This window comes from Colias eurytheme, chromosome 25, assembly GCF_061535395.1.
Source record: "Colias eurytheme isolate Ceu_HAF_F1 chromosome 25, ilColEury1 Martin Lab GWU primary, whole genome shotgun sequence".
NCBI lineage: Eukaryota > Metazoa > Arthropoda > Insecta > Lepidoptera > Pieridae > Colias > Colias eurytheme.
In genome coordinates, this window is record NC_143004.1 from 7,072,695 (window position 1) to 7,093,986 (window position 21,292).

The window sequence follows — 21,292 nt, forward strand, 5'->3', positions numbered from 1 at the left end:
ATAATTAATTTCAGCCCTTTTAAGTTCTTTCGTTAGGTATTTACCTGTTGGATTAAAGTATTAGAAATACTGTATACAAAATCATTACTTAGCTGCTTTAATGAACTCGTAAAAGGAAAATCCTAAAGCGTATTTTGTTTGATCGAGCAAAGTATTTCTCTCTTATTGGTTTCTAAGCTGAGGATTCAGGCTTTGGAGTTGCAGTGTTTTCACATATTGAAAATTGTAGAATATAGCATTCTTCGGAAAGTTATTTCAAGTTTAAACGAGTGCGAAATTGAAACTGCACACTTTTCGAGGACTTAAAACAATGCATTAGTTTAATAAGTTTGTCCCATTATTGTTGTTTCGTCGGCCTTCAATCTACACTATAAAACTAATAGTCGTACCAAAAGCACAATATTGCTATAATATACGAAAAATTACCTCGTCATTTTATCATTAAAATCTAATTTATTCGCAACGCAAAACGTCTTGCCTTAAAGCCCTTATTCACGACGCCATTTATCTAGAGTTTTGACCCAACAAGGAATTTAATAAACACAAAACTGGAGACAACTCCACTTACTTGGACAGTTTTAAACATTAATTTTCTTTGGAACTTTTGTAAAGTCGTTGTGGATAACATTCCGTCGTAACGACTTTTCAGTGTGTGATAAATCGTCGGAGCGTGTAAAGGAACTTTTGAAGAATAAACAACTATTATGGGGGTTAAAAATGCTGAGAACTTTTATAGAATTGTGGGTACAAGTGTTTTAATCATAGAGCAGGTTAAATTCAATAAATCATTTTGGGCATAAATCTTATATTGCATTTAATAATAAAATGAAATATAATTTGGAAAATCCAAAAGTGCACGCCTCATAATTTTTTTTTAATAAATATTTATTAATTATTATTTTTGTTTATTTAATAACAATTAAACCACATCGAATCAGACCCTGAAAAATGAAAGGGTTCTATTCCTGAGCATACTCAAGCGTAAGAGAAAAAAAAAGACTCGATTAGTAAAGTATTTCGGTCGCTATCGTGTTAACAAGAAAAAGGATCCGCACATACAGACACACGGACGTCCAAGACAGAACTTTTTTAAACTGTTTTTTAACTAGTTTAAATAACAAAAATGACATCAAAAATTTCATGAACGTTAAAAATAGTGTTTTTTCTTAATATGTGTGTATGTATTATCTTACAAGTGCAATACAAATACATAAAGACATTTTAAGTTTGAAAAATCAGATGTTTTGCGCGAAGTGACAGTAGTACCCACCTTAACGCTTCGCTTATGAGGCGTGCAAAAGCGATTGATCTCATAAAACGCTATTTAAATAATATTACGATATTTCCTCGTATTTTTTTTAAATACTTACAAATTACTCACAAATTGTAAAGTAGGTATGTTACGACACCTGTGATTAGCATTCTGTGTCTTACTAGATGGAAACACAATTGTTTTGTTAGTTTTCGTCAGGAATAGAATGTCCTTTTTTAAAACTAGGTAACCTTTGAGCTATTTTACTGTTTATACCTTTTTAGGTACCTATACTTTATTTTGTAAACTTGCATTGCAATAATCTTTTAATCATCAAAAGCCTCAAACACTTAAATATACCTATATCTAATAAATATATCATTCCGTAATACAATATTGATATCGAGATGAAAGGCTAGTACCCTCGGGAATTTTCTATCTTGATGTACCCACGTCTTACTGAATACCTCTAACTTCTAAGTACGAATTTGTAAACAAAGCTGTATCCTTTGAGAATACATGAAGTTTTAATATTGTATGCGATACTTGATAGAAATTGTAGGGGAAGGATATTATATGTGTATTTATTACTTAGTGTGTAGTTTCGCAGAGTATTGAAATTTTTGGCTATTTTTACTTCGGTACATATATGAACTATATTTAAACAAAATTTAAAATACACATAACTAAATCTAAATACGTTTAGTAATATTTGAATGACCTGCTATTGCCATGTAAAAATCATAGATGATCACGGTACTTTCAGTAACGCGATAAGGTAAAAACATGTTCTTGAACCGTAGTTGTTATAAGGCAGCCAATGAGTTAAAATTCTTATAAAATATTTTGTATGAAGTGCCTTATAAAAAAGTTATTTTAGAATCGATATTTCTCCGTAACTATCCTGTTATCGATCTATAAAAAAGGTTTCCAGTTTGATTCAAGCACCACACTTTTATAGAAAATCGATAGACCGTTTTGGTCCCACATATAAGAAAAACATTATTGCCCATAACTGGGAAATATTGAAATACAATCTATACATGCGGAAACAATAACATTGAGAATAAAATTTTATGGCTTACGAGATAAGAAGGTATACGTGTCATTCCATACTACTCATAATATACATATGAATCTCTATATGGAATTCATGGTAGGTTGTGACTTGTGTTTGTGAACATTATAACTCGTGGAACAATTTGGGTAACATTTTATGCGCTATTTTAAAATAAACGATCTTAAATATAATCTAGGTACTATAAGAATAACGGGTGAGGCTGTTACTACATAAAATTAATTTAAATAATTATTTCATACAAACTTCGAAATATAATTTATTCTTAACAGTAAAACGTTAAACAATATAACAACCAAGCCATTACCGTATTCTATAACTCATCATCATCAGCCCATAAACGTTCCCACTGCTGGGACACGGCCCTCCTATGAGTCCATAATCTCAATAATACTTTAACTATTATACAAAAATCAAATTTTATTCACACTATTTCACAAAAACCCAGCTATATTCGTTCAACGTATCCCGAATCTATAAAACTAAGTAATAAATCAAACCACATTCCGTCATATAAAGTGATTCCCGACCAATGGAGGCGATTGTCCACATCTGCTCCGTATGAAGCAGTCATTTGGTATACTTACACTTTGAACAGTTATTTTCCCAAATTTATTTTCGTGAATTTGACTACAAAAGGAAAAGTTACAATTATTGTTCTATAAGTCGTTTGTTCGTTGTTCATTCAAGTTATTCCTGGAGAAGAAACATTTTTTAATTAGATCTATAAGTTTATGAGTAAAACCAAAGTGATAAACAAACAAATAATAAATATGGAAACCGATATAACTCGAAGTAAGCAAAATTAATTATTCAATAGGGTAAATACTTCTAATTTATGTCGATAGTTTAACCACTAAATAGGTGATGCAATAATATGCAATTATTATGTACTTTGCACTTAGTATGTAACACATTTGAAGAGCATTCGCGTTGACTAGAATTGTTCGCACTATATAGTATACAGTCTGTGGTTGTAATACTATTGAAGCTATCGTAAATTTAATGTTACAAACGTTAGAACGGAATGAAAACTAATAAACTTTAATAATTATTATTACTTCAACATACCGTAGTCTGAGCCGATATTTTAAAATGAATTTCAAAACAACCTACCTCTTAACCAAGTTAATTTATTACAGTGAATAAATAATATGTTGCTAAACAAACCTTTCAAATGAAAAATAATAGCACAAAAAGGAAACTAATAGATATTTATATTTATTTCACCACTCTCTTGACTTTTAAATGCATTTCAACTTCAAAACCAACGAACGAACCTCATTTATTACAATGAATACATGCTGTAAACTTGTAAAGTACAGTTAGCAAAATGTATTCAACAGGGTAAACGCGGGGTAAACGTACCAATTACAGTACTAGAAGCAACGTTGAACAAAAATAAAGGTTAAGTAGCGAGTGCATAATTAAGCTCAGTCGGAAATTTGCCAACTCCCGTTAACTGAGCCGATATGAGATTTTAATCAGTATAAACTTGCATTTGGCGCACGTTTCCAAATTAGTCATTATTATTGATATGTAGTTTCAGTTAGCTGTTCATTACTGTTAAAATGTTCAGTTAGTGAAAAGGTTTAAAATTAAAGTATAATGGTTAATAAAATCTGCTCTAGAGTATTGCATTTCTAATGATAACCTCACGTAAAGTTTCTCCTCACGTAAACTCATCAAAGTATTTTTATCAATGTATTTATTATAAAGAATTTTTCGGTAAAGTATAAACAATTTCAACGACTTTTTGTACTTACCAATAGCCAAATTATTTGAATACAATACAGTTTCAATATTATTTCAAATATTAATACAGACAGAGAACTTATTAATATACCAAGTATTATATAACGTAGCAGGTTGCTACCTGCTACGCTATACATAATACGTAGCAACTGTAGCGTACGTCTTAAGCTACGCTCGTAGAATTAAACTTCGTAGCGCCTCTGTCTTAATATGTTCTCGGCTGGCGCATTTCTCCCTGCATTTGGACTAATGTCTTCCTTAATTGGACGGTAGTTATATGCAATCCTAATTATATAAAGTTATTTGTTACTTAGATAATAATAAACATATTTTCTTGTGATTTTTCGTCGGACGTGAAACTGTTAGGAACTAGGATATTTTATAAGAAAATATAACATAAACATCTTATAAAATAAGCCAACACAAATAAGGTCATAATAAAAATATTCGTAGCACATAACAATTCTAGTCCGGGATACATCGCCCATTTTTGCAAGTGATTACTATCAAGCTAATTTTTCGTGAGTAGCTTTATTTTGATGAGATGCCCAATAATTTCATGTATGAAACTCTCGATTGTGGTAGCTTACAGAGGTAACAAGGATAAAAATTTTTGATTTGACGGTTCTCAAATATTTATTACGCAATTTGTAGGACAATATGTCTATTGAATTATATAAGTATTAAATAAGTGAAAATAAAAAAAATCAGCTGGTCTAATCATTTATGATGACTAATTCGTTATCGATACACATTGGAAAGGGGGACTCTTTGATCAAACCATAGATTTTGTAGGACAAATATTTTTTCGAATAATTTAGATAATTATCTCGAGATTTAACAAAAAAAAAACATTCAGTTAGTAATTATATTTGAGAACCATCAAATCAAAATATTTTATCCTTGTTTCCTCTGGTAGCTACCACAATCGAGAGTTTCATACATGAAATTATTGGGCATCTCATCAAAATAAAGCTACTCACGAAAAATTAGCTTGATAGTAATCACTTGCAAAAATGGGCGATGTATCCCGGACTATTCGTAGTTAAGCTCGTAGCGCATCTACGTCAATAATTATACTACGCCATTATAGAACATGTTTGCAGTTCTACGTGCGTTAACTTGCATAATATATCATGATCAATTATTGTGCAGTCTGCAGACACAACATGCATTTTCAAGATAAGGTATTGGATGATATAACATGGTTATTTTTTTTTTGCTATTTTAAGGTATTCGCATTGTAGTATTTTATGAGATAGTTTATGATTATTGCTTAGATGGTTAAGATGAATAATGTTTTCATATTTTAAGGTTTGATACTGACTGTGATGTTGTCCACTTAAAAATTATATTTCTAAAATAAATTTTTGGTTTATATAATATTAAAAATATACGGTAAATAAGTGTAGAAGACGATAAAAAATTCACTCTTTCATTTTAAAGACTTAACTGTTTTTCAACTCGTTTTATCATGCGTCACGATAACTACAACTTAAAAAAAAAACACATCACGCTGCCAACGTTAAGCAAACCCTCATGTGCTCTGTGGCATATCAAAATCTTCAGCGTAGCAGAACTAATCGCGTAGCCGATACCTCGTTATCTGCTACATTAACGTATTGATTGGTCATTTATTGGCGGAGAAAAATAATGAAACAATATTGCGGGATAGTTTCTTTCATTAATCTTATGTATGACTGATGTAGGTGGGTCGGAATTATACTAAATTGCTTATTATTCGGTATTCGATTTTATATTATAGATCAAAAAATGTATCAATCGTCCAATGTGGTAGGTGGTTTGGAATAACATCATTGCTTTGATCACAAACGAAACATAAACGGCAATGATTTAAGTATTTCATTTATGTAGTTTTAAGAGACATAAAGACAGATAGGGTAACTTTCGCATTTATAGTATTAGTTAGGATTTACACGTCATACCTACATACAGGACTACAGGTACGGTAAGTAAACACAAAATATCATATTAAACCTGTCTCTTCAATGAACATTACACAACCATTAGATAAACAATCTAGGTCTTTGCACAGTTCCATTCGAATCACATCAAAGCAATTAGCCTCCCAGTATTTGTACTAAAACGTCAACTACAGAGCGATATTCGAGACCTATTTTTATACGACCTATATTTCCCAAGTGGCAGGCGATGGAAACTGCACTGCGTACACGTTTTTGCTTATGCACCTGTATTACGCTTTTATTAGCTTCACCTGTATGTTTGTTTGTAACCGACTCCTTTATAATCGACTTTGACCCACTTTAAGCGGACAGATTAAGCCCAAACTGCGTACACTTATCAAGGATCGTTGACCATACAATAATTTAATGATTTTATCTTATTGCTATAATTTATTGTTACCTCCTGATGGAACTGCACTTTACGACTTGACGATGATGTATCGGTGGATCTTAACTATTTTTTTTTTAAATTTAACTATTTTTTTTTTAATTTAACTATTTTTGGCAGTTTTTTTTTAACTATATTTCTAAACGACCTATATTTTCAGAGGCAGGCGATTGAACAAACTGCACTGCGTACGGTATCGCTTATGCACAAGTATTTTTACTCGATTGCACTGTAAACAAGGGAACCGGCTATTTGTTTCGATGTTGGCTTTAATTCTCGGATAAAACGGGATTTATGGGACTTACGTGCTCGGGAATAAGTTGTGAAACGTTCGCGTAATTAGCATTTGCATTTTGATGGCGGTAGCGATATTTTTGGTCGGTGTGACGCACTTTTTGGTACTTTGTTTAACGCGTAAACTTTGTTTACATTTTCGGTCTTAGGGGAAACAACTTATCTTTTCTTATATAAAATTCTGTTATAAAAAGATGAAGCGTACAAAGCTGGCAAAATAATAAAATACGTGGAATTCTTTATTCTCTATCCAAGTAAAAGTAATAAATAAATGAGTACCCTTTTTATTGCAATTTCTACTCAAAACATGATGAAAAATTGCCAAGTGTACATACAAAGCTGATATTGAAAGTTCTTCGACATACTATAATAACTTATTTATTCCCACAAACAATAAATTCATCTTTATTTAATAAACCAGTCCCATTGTTACCGAAATCCCTTTATGGCCAGTAAAATTGTTATTACGCAGACTGTACTGGTATATAAAGCGAATTATTGTCGTTTTGTAGTAAATTAGCTCGTTAAATTTCATACCGTTTTCACGCTCAAACTGGCATTTCAATTATTGGACAAGCTTCAACTAATTAGTGGAAAATCGATGTTTCCGTCGGCTGTACGAGATGGTGTATTGTTTTAACTTCTATTTTAAATAATATTCCTTAGAAATAAGAGCGTGTGTGCCGAGCACACGTGTCAGAAGTGAAACTTCTTTGACAAAAATCAAAGAGACCAAAATCGTCGCCTTAACCAACCATGACGTGACGGTATTGCCATGACGTGATCTTTAAATTTTACTCTCAACGCGCCTAAAGAAGTTTAACTTCAAAGTGGACTATATTCTTGGAAAAGTGCCTGTAAAAAATATTTGTAAAAACTAAAAATGTTACGAAATTCTTAATATAGAAACACAATAATAACACTTGATGTTAAAAATCTTTAATTTTGTAAAACGTATAGTAAAAGCACACATAATATATACTAGTAGTCAAATTATATTTTTGTCTTGTCGTCGTTCCAGAATTTCCATTTTTAATCACGGAAATAATTCACGAGCAAAAAATACTATCAACAAAAAACCCTTAATTTTATCTATACCCTAAATTTAACCTTTATTACCCTTTTTTATCCTTTTTCCATAGAAATATTTGCTAGTACACTTAAATTTCACGCTCTCACAGCGAGCGGCATCCAATATCGAGAGATTATTTTCCGGCCGATATAGTTCACACGACTCAATTTCCTTTAGATTCGATATTTTATAAGTAGTAGGAAGAAAATGCGCATTATATATTTAAATAGAAAGTCCCTTATTGTAGAGATCAGATGCAATTCTAATCTACACTGATTTGTTTTCTGTACCTATAGACAAATATGAAGCTTTTATACAATTTTACCTTGTGTTTGATAAAAAATCCTTAACTTATCAAGACGTTAAAGAAATTTCATATACTTTAAAATATTAAATATGTTTTATACGTATACAGAATAAAATATACCTAGATATTATTAAGCAAAAAAAAATTATCACACAATACCTATACCACAGTATCAAATCTCAAAGACAGATTATTTTATACAACATCTCATTGTACTTTGCGAACCACACTACTAAAGGTCTAGACTAAATTTCAGTGCATTTCTAGATAGTCGAATTACATACAAATGGCCCAGCTCAGAATCGTGTTAGATTAACCCTCTGAGAGAATTCCGCTTCGGGAATTGGTGGAATTAAAGTGCCTTGCTGAATTAAAATATTTGGAATATGTTTTAAATTAAATTTTGATAGCTTTGTGACTGGTGAAGCTTATGGGTAGTTTTATACTATGTTATACATAGTATAAGACATTATGTATACATTGATTAATATTTATTTGAATATAACTATTACTGTTTCTGTTCAAGGGAACTTATAAGTTTAAATCCAAGACTTGGAAGACACACAAGAAAAAATAAAATAATAATTATTAATTTTAAATATAAAGTTCAACTTACAACAAGTATTAAATAAGTAGAAACTAAACTAAATACCTATTGTGATTCACATATAAAAAACTTATATATCTAAAACAGTATTTTTTGTTCCAGGTGATGAATTTGTATACCGAGACCCGTGGGGCGGCATTAGTCTTATGTTCGCGGCCAATCAGACGTCCAAAACCTTGATGCCAAATACCACATTTGTAAGTAGACTTTAGTAGCTCCATTTTTACGATGTGCCTAAAAGTCTTGTACGAAAGACACTATTTTATGATATTTATTATTAAAAAATATATAAAATATTAAAAAAAGGAATAAGTAAGGAATTTCAAAACAAAGCTCTATTTTATACAATCTAACTTGCGTCATACCTACGATGAGAAAATTCCAACGAACTTTGCAACAACTTCCTCTCGCATATAGAAATAGTGATATAAACAAAACTCGCACATATTTCATTCAATATAAAGCTTAAAATGTTACGAAACTTTTTGGGCAGTCCCGTAATAAAGTTTCCTTTTATTAAAAAGGCAATTTGTTTCCCTATAGACATAACATCTGCAGCATTCAACAATGTTGTAATATAAAGTACTAACTTCGCCTTAATAGAGTTGCCAACATGAAAATAATTGAAATATATGTTTTTCACTAACTCCTGGCTATTTAAGTACATATATGTATATATTTCATTGAAAGTTATAAACATATAGGTTCCTGTAACTTAAATTACTATCTACCTAGTTAGGTAGATAGTATATTTAGTTAAATATAAAACGTATTTAAATGATTTTCCAAATACCTGTTCAAATAATTACTTATAACAAATCAGATAATCGAGAATTCCATTAGCAAAAACATTACGAATTCGATAATAAAAGCTATTGGATATATTTCCAATGGGTTTCAATTCCATTAGCATCTGTCGCTCTGCCCTTTTCAAAATGGCGGACGGGGTATTAATTAACTCTTATATTTCGATATTGAAGGGACACCTGTGCCTTAATAAATTATAAATTATCTTCTCTGTTTTATTAAGTCTGTGTATTATAGATGTGAAATATTAGTTTGTATGTCACTTGTTGCGTTGTGTCGGTAAAAAGACTTGTTACTTTAGTGAAAATACGCTCTTGCTATAATATTTTATACAGATTAAAAAATAATTCGTCTCCTATAATGATAGGAGACGAATTATTTTTTAATCTGAAAAATATATACAAGCAAGAAACTCAAATATTACTTTTTGAAATTACTAGAAGTGGAACATCAGAAAAACTTTGTATTAAAGAAAATTTAATAGATAAAAGCAATTCATTATAACTAGACGTACATCGAATTAGTAAAGACCCAAAGATTAATCTCTTAGCGAAGTTTAACTAGAGATGAGATGATATGGAAGTTCCATTTTACGAAACATGATGTCTTGCGACAGCTGTTGTAGACGTAATATTATCTTAACTGTTGTAGACTAACTTGTGAATTTTAGGATTTAAACTTTTAAACGATTTTAATCATTATTTTTAAAACTTTATTTCAGATTAACCTGCATGTTTGTAACCGACTCCTTTAAACGCGATTTTGATCCACTTTAAACGAACAGTTTTAATAAATACATACTTTGAACTCTTACAAAGGATCGGTAATAACAATTTAATGAGTTTGAGCGTGTTTTTTTTAGTTTCTTAACTAAATTATATTAATTATTTCATTATAATATATGTCGACGTTTCGAACAGCATTGATTAGAAACGATGGGCTTAACGATATTTCACAATAATTTTTATGATCACATTTTAGAGTTCATTTGTTGAATTCAACAAGTCCCGAAAAATCTTACATTTTATTTGACTTTTTACGAGTTGGCGCTTGATTAGTATACGAATGACTCGAATTTATTACTTCAAAGGTCGGAGTTCAAATTGTGTCGTGAATATCTCTATTTTAGAAAAAAAATATATATAAAAAGGTATAGCACAGTTTCTCTAATTTTTGGGTTATCTTCTACGATACAGAAGTATTTTCAAAAAAATAAATGTTTAAGTTATTACGAAGTTTATTTAATTTTATAGTCAACGTCAATAATTTATTTTGTAAACCTACTAGATAGAGTTTTGTAAATTACACCTTCTACCTCGATGTAATAACATGCCTAAATTAATTAATAATCAGAAGAAACCACTTTGAACGTGCGACAAAACACCACACAACGTTATGAAACTTATAGACAATTCAAGCCTTAGGGCTTGAATCAAACAGAAATATGAGTTCACCTTGATATAGAAGTCTAATAAACCTGCATACCTGTTGATCGATCAACCTGTATGAATATTGAGTTTTATCCTCTATCAATCATGCCGTGGCTCCATGCCAATGCTAACATGTTCTTGTCATACCTGAAGAGCATTTGTATAAATAAAAAGTGAAATGCATTGGCCATTTTCAGCTTCTTTCTATGGATAAGAAAGTTTAAGTCTTATAATATTATAGTAAAGTGTAAGTGTTTTTCAATTTGTTGTATATGGTAATCTGCCTGTGCGTATCTTATATTGAAAACAAGCCATATAGTCATTCAATGGTTTTATAAAAATGCATAAATTTTTACACCTTTCACCCATACATTGTTTTCGTATATTTCGTACCATTTGTAAACGTCATAGTAATCATACTTAATTCATATTATAGAATTACATTCCAGCTATATTACACACAAATAAATTGTTAAAATTCCCTTACAACCGAGCATTTGTCAGTAATGTAAACAGAATTGACGTTAAAACCCGAAACAATCACATAATTTAATTTATTTTTCGTATAATAACTGGTTTGCGTGTCCACGGTCACGCTACTCGTACCAATAATCTACATCTTTATATGGGTCCCGAGTTCATTCAACGATTTTGGGTATATTTAATATTTATTAATATGAGAAACTTGCTACCAGCTGTGTCCCGTAGTATAGCTCAATGGCGAAACTGCTGCTAAAGCTATGCAACGCAGAATCAAATAAAACTACAGGCTTCTATCAGAACATTTTTTGGGAAGAAGAGCCTATTATAGTTTATAATATTATCTATTCAACCTATGAACCTATTCTATCTTCTAATTCAAAAGTTATAAACGAGGAATAATAATTAAAAAATTGGTCTATCGCTCTTATTATATGAATACACAATTATATGAATAAATTCATAAACACTTCAAACGCAATGCATAAATAAGAACATTTTTATACATGTAAACAACAAAATAGCGACTCGATGATTTCATTCAAAAAGAAAAGAGCATGTCTATTTCCTTTTTATTCAAATACACCAATATTTTATTAACATATTGCGAAAAGGACATCAAAGCAATTCTGAAACCGCTCAGGGCCATCCCGTCCCTAAACACAAGATGGGAAATCATAGACATAATAGAATTATTAAAATATTATTATATTTTGAAACATTTCCTGCCTTTGCAATCATAAAATGTCAATTAGATAAAAACACAAGCTTCAGCATGCGGTTGTACACACAGTTTCTTGTACAAGTTCAGTTAAGTTATTATATAGACCATTATCTCGGTTAAAAGTTCTTTATGCGATATAGACCATTATTATCTATGTACCAAATCGCATCAAGATTCGATCAGCCGTTTTGAATTAAAGCGTAAATAACGTTCTTGTTCAGAGAGTTTCAAATTTATACTTATGAAAATTGGTAGGAATTATAATAATTTGTATAACACTATTTTTACGTGAATAAGTAGGAAACATCTCTCATATTCACTAACTTTATCTTTAAGTACCATAATATAAGTATAAGTATGCCATATATTCTATACTAATATTATAAAGCTGAAGAGTTTGTTTTTTTGTTTGAACGCGCTAATCTCAAGAACTAATGGACCGATTTGAAAAATTCTTTCGGTGTTAGATAGCCCATTTATCGAGGAAGGCTATAAGTTGGTCTTATCATTACGCTAAGACCAACAGGAGCGGAGTCACGCGGGTGAAACCGCGAAGCGCAGCTATTAATAAAATATACCGTTAAATAGTATAACCACTCCGATAAAAGGGGTCGTAACCCCCAAAAGGGGTTCAATGTTCAATGTTCATGTTTAAAAATCAGAACCATAATTTCGTGACTTCGTGCAACTATCACTAACTACATTGTTAAAGTTTATAATTTACTGCGGTTCGCTATTGAATCTACTGTTTGCGTGTTTTCATATTGTAAATGCCTTTACACTATAATGCTTTTATTGTTTATATACAACGAGCAATGACTCAAATGGTACAATAAAATGCCGTAATGAGTTAATAAAATTGAAATTTTTTATTAGCTATGAAATTTTATTTGGCAAACGTTCACGGATTGTTGTGATTTTATACCTCTTTTCAACGTAAGCCGATATATCGTCTTACATATTTCCAAGAATTAATGAACAAATGTATAGACAGATAAACAAAAATCTTATAAAACCTTACCACACCAACGTACAAACAAAATTGTATTGCCTCCTCTTCAAACTTTATAAAAAAACAAAATAATTTTTCATTGTTAATAAAACACAACATATAAATAAATAAATATAACTCCCCATAGAGCCTACTAGGCTACTAGTTGAATGAAATGTACTATCCTATCCAGGAATAGCACGTTTTTCCAAATTACAATTGAATATTTTATTCACTTTTTGTTTTGTTTATTTCCTATACTTTAAGGGTTGCCTGGTAGAGATCGCTACCTGGCGATTAGGCCGCCTTTTATTTTAAATGTATTAGGTACTTATACGCTTTTATATTTTTATTTTCATAACGATAAATGATTTTCAGTCATTCAATCGCACGAACTTCATCGTTAGTCATTACAATCTATACTAACATTATAAAGCTGAAGAGTTTGTTTGTTTGAACGCGCTTATCTCAGGAATGGTCCGATTTGCAAAATTCTTTCGGTGTTAGATAGCCCATTTATCGAGGAAGGCTATAGGCTATATATCATTACGCTAAGACCAACAGGAGCGGAGCCATGCGGATGAAACCGCGAAGCGTTAGTATAATATAAGTATTAAGTATACATACAGTATATACATCCTCTATATAAATTTTTTTGTTCCAGAGAGTTCTAGAACCAGCTTCGTTCTCGTTATCAGCTGACCGTCGCTTCCTGCTGCTCGCGCAGAGCCCGCGCAAGCTGCACCGCTTCTCCTACCTCGCTAGGTACATGGTGTACGATATATTGACCACGTGAGTATTTTAAATTAATTTAAATTTTTATTGTATTTAGGTAATTTTATATTATGAATTTTATTTAGGGCGATAGTCAATTTAAATTATTTATTTGAAAGATTTGCGGTTGTGAGGTTTACAGATTTAATTTTTCCAGAATAAAACGCTAATTAAGGTATAGAAATATTTAAAACACAATAATATATTATCAATTAATGCAATTAAAATTAAATTGCAATAACAATATGTTTAATATTACTACACGAAGATTAGTCAATTCTAAGTTTTCGCTCTATTATGTGCTCTATCTGTACCTATCCCTATTTTTTGTCTATTTCATTAATTTTTAACTCATTCGTTTTTGTATAACACATGACGTCATAATGTACACTTATTAGTATTTCTCCCACATTCCAGTCATTAACCCCGATATTTAATAACATTTATGATAATAATGATATCAGTTTTAACAAAATTACGATATTCAATCAAATCATAATATGTATTTAGTTCCAATATACATTAATGAAACATCGTTTAATTGGCGATAAACGAATTATAAATTACCCTGATTGGATATAGAGCAACCAATTATTACGCTTTAGTTTAACTAATTGCAAATTGAACCTTATTCCCTTATTATTGGAGCTTACAATACAAGAGCTGCCAAATAAATTTAAATTTAACGTATCTCTGTTACGAACTTTCGAAATTTAAATTAAAAACTGTTCTAAAGAGTGAACTGTAAAAATTTGAACTTCCCACTTAAATTAAAAATGTGGTTTTGTATTTTATTATTTGAACTTTTAAAATGGGAAGAATTTTAAATGCACATTCATGTAAATAAAAATTGAAACCGATAGTTTTATTCAAACCATGTATTTATGAACGAAACTTAAAAAGATTACGCACTAATTCCTTTCGTTTTATCATGTACAATATATTTATTTCAATTCAATTTAAAGAATTTTTAAAAAATGCTTATTGGGATACATGGAGTTAAATGATCTCAAACAAATCTCACATACAATACTTTTTATTGGTCTAATGAAAAATCTTACATTATTTTAAAACAACGAAATCTTCAATGTTGCAAGTTTCTCAATTCCCTAGACTTGCCTAATATTGTATCACCAAGAAACAATATGGCAACCCCAGCGGGCAGTTTCCAACGGAAGCACTCGAACGAAATTCAAAATTTATTCCTCAGCTTCCGCTCCAACTCGAACTAATCTTGAATCTTATTTCCCGCTCAAATTTTGCGGTTATTCTTTTTTTTGTGTTCCATTCAATATTCTAGAACGAAATTTGAAATTGCTGTTTTAGAATACTGAAGCACAGATGATATAGACTGGAGATTGTTTTTAAATTTGATAAAAATTCTCTGGTAAAAAGGTTCTTCATTGCCATAAAGTGTGAAAAAAAAAGATTTATTTAGTAGTCATTGTGTAATAATATATATCGTATATTATAATTAACAGCGTTATCAGATGAGAGATAATAAAATGATAAAAGAGACAACTGAAGTTAAATGTAGCTAACGTGCCTCTCATGGAGCGATAGTAACCTACAACCTTTACTTATAATATCATCTTTTTAAAAACAATAACATTCACATTTCACACACAATTCGCGGGATAATTGAACAAACGCTTTTCGATATAAAATTGGTTTTAATAAAACGAGGATTATATTCGATTATATACAATAACAATGGCTGACAATACAAATTATTATTTCAACCCACTGGTTCGGATAACTGCCCAAATGCGGGCAAAGCAGTGTAAAATGATTTATAGTATAGGTACGATATATTTATTCGACAAATGCTTTTGACAATAAATATTTTTAATACTGCTTTTGTTAATAAATCTTTTTTTAAACATGTTGAATCGTAAGGAAAGTTTTTGTACGTGATTTATGCATTATGTTAAGTCAATGGGATAAGAAATGTAGGAGATTTTTTTTAGTGCAAGATGGCATTCATAATGGAGACGATACGAATAGTCATTGTTATTCGAAACTAAACCAACATAATTTATTTATTTATTAATAACGATAAACCTACCATATGCATTGGTGTCATTTATTTTTATTTATATAATAAAATATTCATTTATCCAAGAGACTATAACTTTTGTAGTCGTTGTTAGTTAGTATTTAATAGCATTATACCTAAATCTATGTCAGAAAAACTACCATCGGAAAGTCTTTGCTACGATTTACAAAGAAAAGAGTGTTTGCAAAGATGACTTACATAATTTTTTGATTGCTTATCTAAATAATGTGTATAAATTTAACTAACCATTCCTGATCATGGTTATTGATGACCTTAATATCCGTAAAATATACGAAATCAAAAAAAAAAAACTTTAAAACCTCGTACAGAAAGCTCACAAAATGTCCGTGAAACTCTTTTTATTTCAACCAGAAATGTAATAGACGTGGAATTTAAATAAAACCTGCAACTGAACGTTTCAAAGCCAATAAATAAAGATTTAGTGGTACTAGTAGAAGCTAATAACGAACCGATGCGCTCATACATTGCGGAGGCAGTACCGATTTATCGTTGCGAGTTATTTGAAAACCACTTGCATGGGGCAATGTATATGGTACACTGTGTAGTATAGTTTAGGAGTATCCAAGAAGTTTCCAGGTATAAAAAGTGAAAATGCAGTTGAAATAGAACTCAAAACTTTTATGAAAATGATAATTTAATGATCAACATGTTTTATATGGTAACTTCTAAACGTATACGTCAATCTAAAACAAGAAATAAAAGTTTTATGAAATCAAAAAAAAAAACTAAAAATTACAGCTCATTATAGTTCTTTGAAAGATTTGCAAAATTCATACTTGTCTCTTTTGCATTTATTGTTTTTTTCATGTAAATAATAAAATATGCATACAATTTTTAAGCTACACATTTTAACCGAAATAAACGAAATACCTAACAAATAATTTAACCGTACAACTTTAATAACTTAAAATATACATTAAAACCTAATGGAATTTTTAAATTACTATCGCAAAACGCGGGTTCCAAACTTAGTTCAAAATGCAAGCGTCGTTTCAAACAGATAATACGCTTAAAAGATATTCTAGGAATTTAACTTCAGTGCGCAGTTTTAACGCAATCCCCTGTTCAGGGAATAGGAGAGATTTATTGCACTAATACTACTTAATTTAATATTTAACTATCTTTGGATCTTGAATGATGAATGCATTTAAACTTCTTTGTAAAAGGACATAGTTTTTGAGGTAAGTCTGTTACTGTTATGATTTCATAGTCAGGGGGGTTACCATGACGGATTAAAGCAGTTTTAATTCCAGTGTGTGAAAATAACACAACTACATAGATCGTCTAGCGCCATCACACTAGACACACATCACACTAGAATAAATACTGCTTTTTGTCATCATGGTAATAACCCGCTGGAACACTAAACAGTAATTGCAATTCCCTTACCATTAAATTAACGTTAATTAGTACAAATTTGTATTAATTGAAACATGAATAATTGTTATCACTGACTTCGTGTTACTTTGCTTAACATCGCAACGTTTTTAACGCAAGAAATATAAGTTCGTTAAGTATTTATAAAGAAGAAGAATCTTCACCATCGTTAAACCTATAGCCTCGAAGTATTAAAAGCCAAAGAGATAATGTTTTAGAAGCTTTTTTGTAGAGATATCATGTTGAGGAAAAGCTACGATTAACGTGAAGCTCGTAACTCATATTATTTTCCTACTAACTAAATCCCGATTTGGAAGATCAGTATTGACAGGCTTACCTCTAGCTAGATGGTTATCATACGTCAACATAATAATATTATACTTACACTAGCACGGCTTAACCCACGTTGCGTAAATTTAAAAAATTATGTAGGTACTAAAACTTTCCTCAAGAATCGTAAAAATCGATGCAGTCTTTTTGAATTTATCACGAACAGACAAATACAAAGGCGCGGCGACATTTTGTTGTATAATATTATGTTCTATATGATATGTTGTTCATTAGAAAACCCACTCACACTAGACAATAAATGTATCTCAATGTTCTCTGCTAAATATTCTGCTATCAAATAAGGTAAAAAAGGTATAGTGAGAACATTATGCTACCAGGAGAGCATAATGCGACATGGACCACAATTTACCGTTGCAATATTGCTGTAGGTGTCTTCATATTAGAGCAGGCTCCAAGGAGATGTTCGTTTGCAAAAATCGCGGACCTAAATCTGACTTCTGATATATATTGTATAGATCCCAGACATCCTATAGACAGATGTTGCCAACCAGTTTTGTGGTCCCCCTGCCCGCACCCCGGTAATTAAATATGGCATACAAAGAAAAAAATAAAAATTTCCAAAACATGCCGTGTGGGGTATCAAATGAAAGAGCTTATTGAGTAGATCACGAATATATAGCATACTATAACTTAGAAAATTTACGAAAATGGTCCATTTTTGAGTTAACTTTAAACCACTATAGATTGAAAACTCATGAATATATTTTTTAAATTATTATTTTAAATAATTAACAATAGTCCATTGTTTATGATTCAATAGTTCGTAATATAATATAAGCGAGCTATGTGGTGGATTTGATGAAAATAACTATATACTATATGAACTTGAAAATATACTCGCCATCTTTCAATGCTCCCCCCACTCCCCCATGCAACTATTTCACTGTACGAAATATTGAATCGTAAACAATGGACTATTGTTAATTATTTAAAATAATAATTTAAAAAAATATATTCATGAGTTTTCAATCTATAGTGGTTTAAAGTTAACTCAAAAATGGACCATTTTCGTAAATTTTCTAAAAAATCTTAGAGAAAGTGTAAGAAATGTATATAGTATGCTATATATTCGTGATCTACTCAATAAGCTCTTTCATTTGATACTCCACACGGCATGTTTTGGAAATTTTTATTTTTTTCTTTGTATGCCATATTTAATTACCGGGGTGCGGGCAGGGGGACCACAAAACTGGTTGGCAACATCTGTCTATAGGATGTCTGGGATCTATACAATATATATCAGAAGTCAGATTTAGGTCCGCGATTTTTGCAAACGAAACTCCACTGAGAGTCCGGTCTATATTGCACTGCTTTTCTTTTAATTTAAGGTGAAATTGGTGTTTTTATTTTCTGTAAAATTACGGAACATTTTCTAAAAATAACTTTTTATATACATACAGCAATTTTGATCACATTTAAAATGAATTTTTTTATACTTCAGTGAAAGTGAAACGAAGAAAATTCATGAAATGTGTGTTATATTTAAAAATCCATAATTTCGAAATATTCCATTTTTTTTTTTAATTTGCATCGGAATATTATTGCAGGCACCGCATAAAATCGTGTTTAAATAGACTTTTATTATAGCATGCTATTTTAGGAACGTATAGTACGTATAGAAGAATATACATTTTGTTTTAAAATGTTTCCTAGTTAACTATTCACATAACTTCAGACTTTCATACAGTACAAACTTTCACGAATCATATAAAGGCTCTTCACACAAACCGTATGAAGTCACAATACCAAGATATTGCAAATGTATCCCAAGCTAGGATTGTATTTATATTTTAACTGGAATCCGTATTTTCCTTTGCGGTTTCCCTTTGATGAAACGAGAGTTCCGTTTTCTTATTCTTAATGACTGTTTATTGAATTATATAATCTATGGAATTTATATTTTCCTTTTAAATTGTTTTTAGCTTGTAATTGTTAGTCGAACGATAGTTGAAAACTAAACAATGACTAGATTTTTAATTGTAAAACTTGTTAATTTGTTATAAAAGTTATCAAATTATAATTTAGATACTTTAAAACAACAAGACGTAACATATAGATTATTTATTCTAGATAACTACATAATTTCCTATGGCATATAAAATTTATAATCGATATAATTAATTATCAAAACAAGATACATTTAAATGTTTGTCTGGATTCTAGAACATCAACAAAATGTTATTTTATCTCTATGCATTCTCGTATCTTTCATTCTAGTGACATGTATGTATGTTTATCCACATTATTTATAAAAGCACTAGGACAGATATGAATATTTTATCCTAGTAACAGAATTGTATCTGCGTTTATTGATATTATACATAATATATGTATCTATAAGTGTATTAGTCCATATCTTCTTTAAACATATATCTTTGTTCCCAGCGAATCCTACCCCCTAACTCCTCTACCAGACGAAGTGGGGGGCGGCGTGATCTCCGAGGGTCCACTGCTGCTCCTCGCCATGTGGACGCCCAAGGGCCACGGGCTGGTCACCGTGAAGGACTGTGATATCTACTACCGACCAGCGCCGCGGTCTTCCACGGGGTATAGAGTCACGGAGACGGGTGTACCCGGGACGATTTATAATGGAGTGCCTGATTGGTTGTATGAAGGTAAGATAAATTAATATAGTAAATATAAATTAGTAAAGTAAGGTAAATTAATAGTAATTGAAGAAGTAGTAGCGGTAGCGCGCTCCGTTATAGACCACATAGTAGCTTAGTTGCAGACGAGGTAGTGGTCAAGCTTTTCGCTCCATAAAAAAACAAAATAGAGCAAGAAGTGTGCAGTTTAGAGAAGTGGTTTTCTAATGAAAATTATTATTGAAAAAAAATTAGTTTCTTGATAGTGAAGATCTATTTTTATATTGATCAGAGAGTGTTATGTACCTTCCTTTGTTCAAGTTTGGCCGTAGCAGAAACACACAATTTCGTAATGATACAGCCGCTCGAAATGTTATTAATTGTAACCTGTGGTTATAACATTATCTTGGAATTTTCATCAGACTGAACTCTAATACAATAGATCACATGTACGGAAACACAAAATTATTTGCTATTATTAGTTTTAATAAAAGAAAGATAATAAAAACAACTACACTAAAATCTCATCCATTAAATCATAGGATACAATATGTATAGGTATAAAATTCTTTGAATGTGATAAACCATAACTATTAAAGTGTTGAAATAACTGATTTTATTTCAACACTATTTCATATGCAACTCATATTCCTTGCACTAAAAATAACTGATTCCAGACGAAATTCAATGTAAGATAATACCGAATTCCCAAAGGTCTCGGATCGTTTTATTCTTCAAGGCGTTGTAAATGAACGTCACAACCTGCTCTTATCTTAATGACGACACTTTGCTGCCTCTTTCAAGAACACTACGATTAAAATTTAGAACGAATTTTGACTAAATGGATATATTTTTATGGGCCTCTCGTAGACATTTTTAGCTGAGGAAATTTGATATTTTCGTCGTTAGATTTATGGAACTTTAAAGTTAAATTATTGATCGTAGTCTTTATAAT

The 21,292-nt window shown here is 30.7% G+C and overlaps 1 protein-coding gene across 1 annotated transcript in view; it reads left to right on the forward strand.

Annotated features, from left to right (window-relative positions):
• Dpp10 (Dipeptidyl peptidase 10) overlaps positions 1-21,292 on the forward strand; it is a 139,599-nt gene that overhangs the window by 93,226 nt on the left and 25,081 nt on the right. The window contains exons 4-6 of the mRNA XM_090116156.1: positions 8,841-8,935; positions 13,835-13,962; positions 20,138-20,367. Coding sequence (XP_089972282.1) covers positions 8,841-8,935; positions 13,835-13,962; positions 20,138-20,367 — 453 coding nt within the window. The remainder of the gene's footprint in view (positions 1-8,840; positions 8,936-13,834; positions 13,963-20,137; positions 20,368-21,292) is intronic.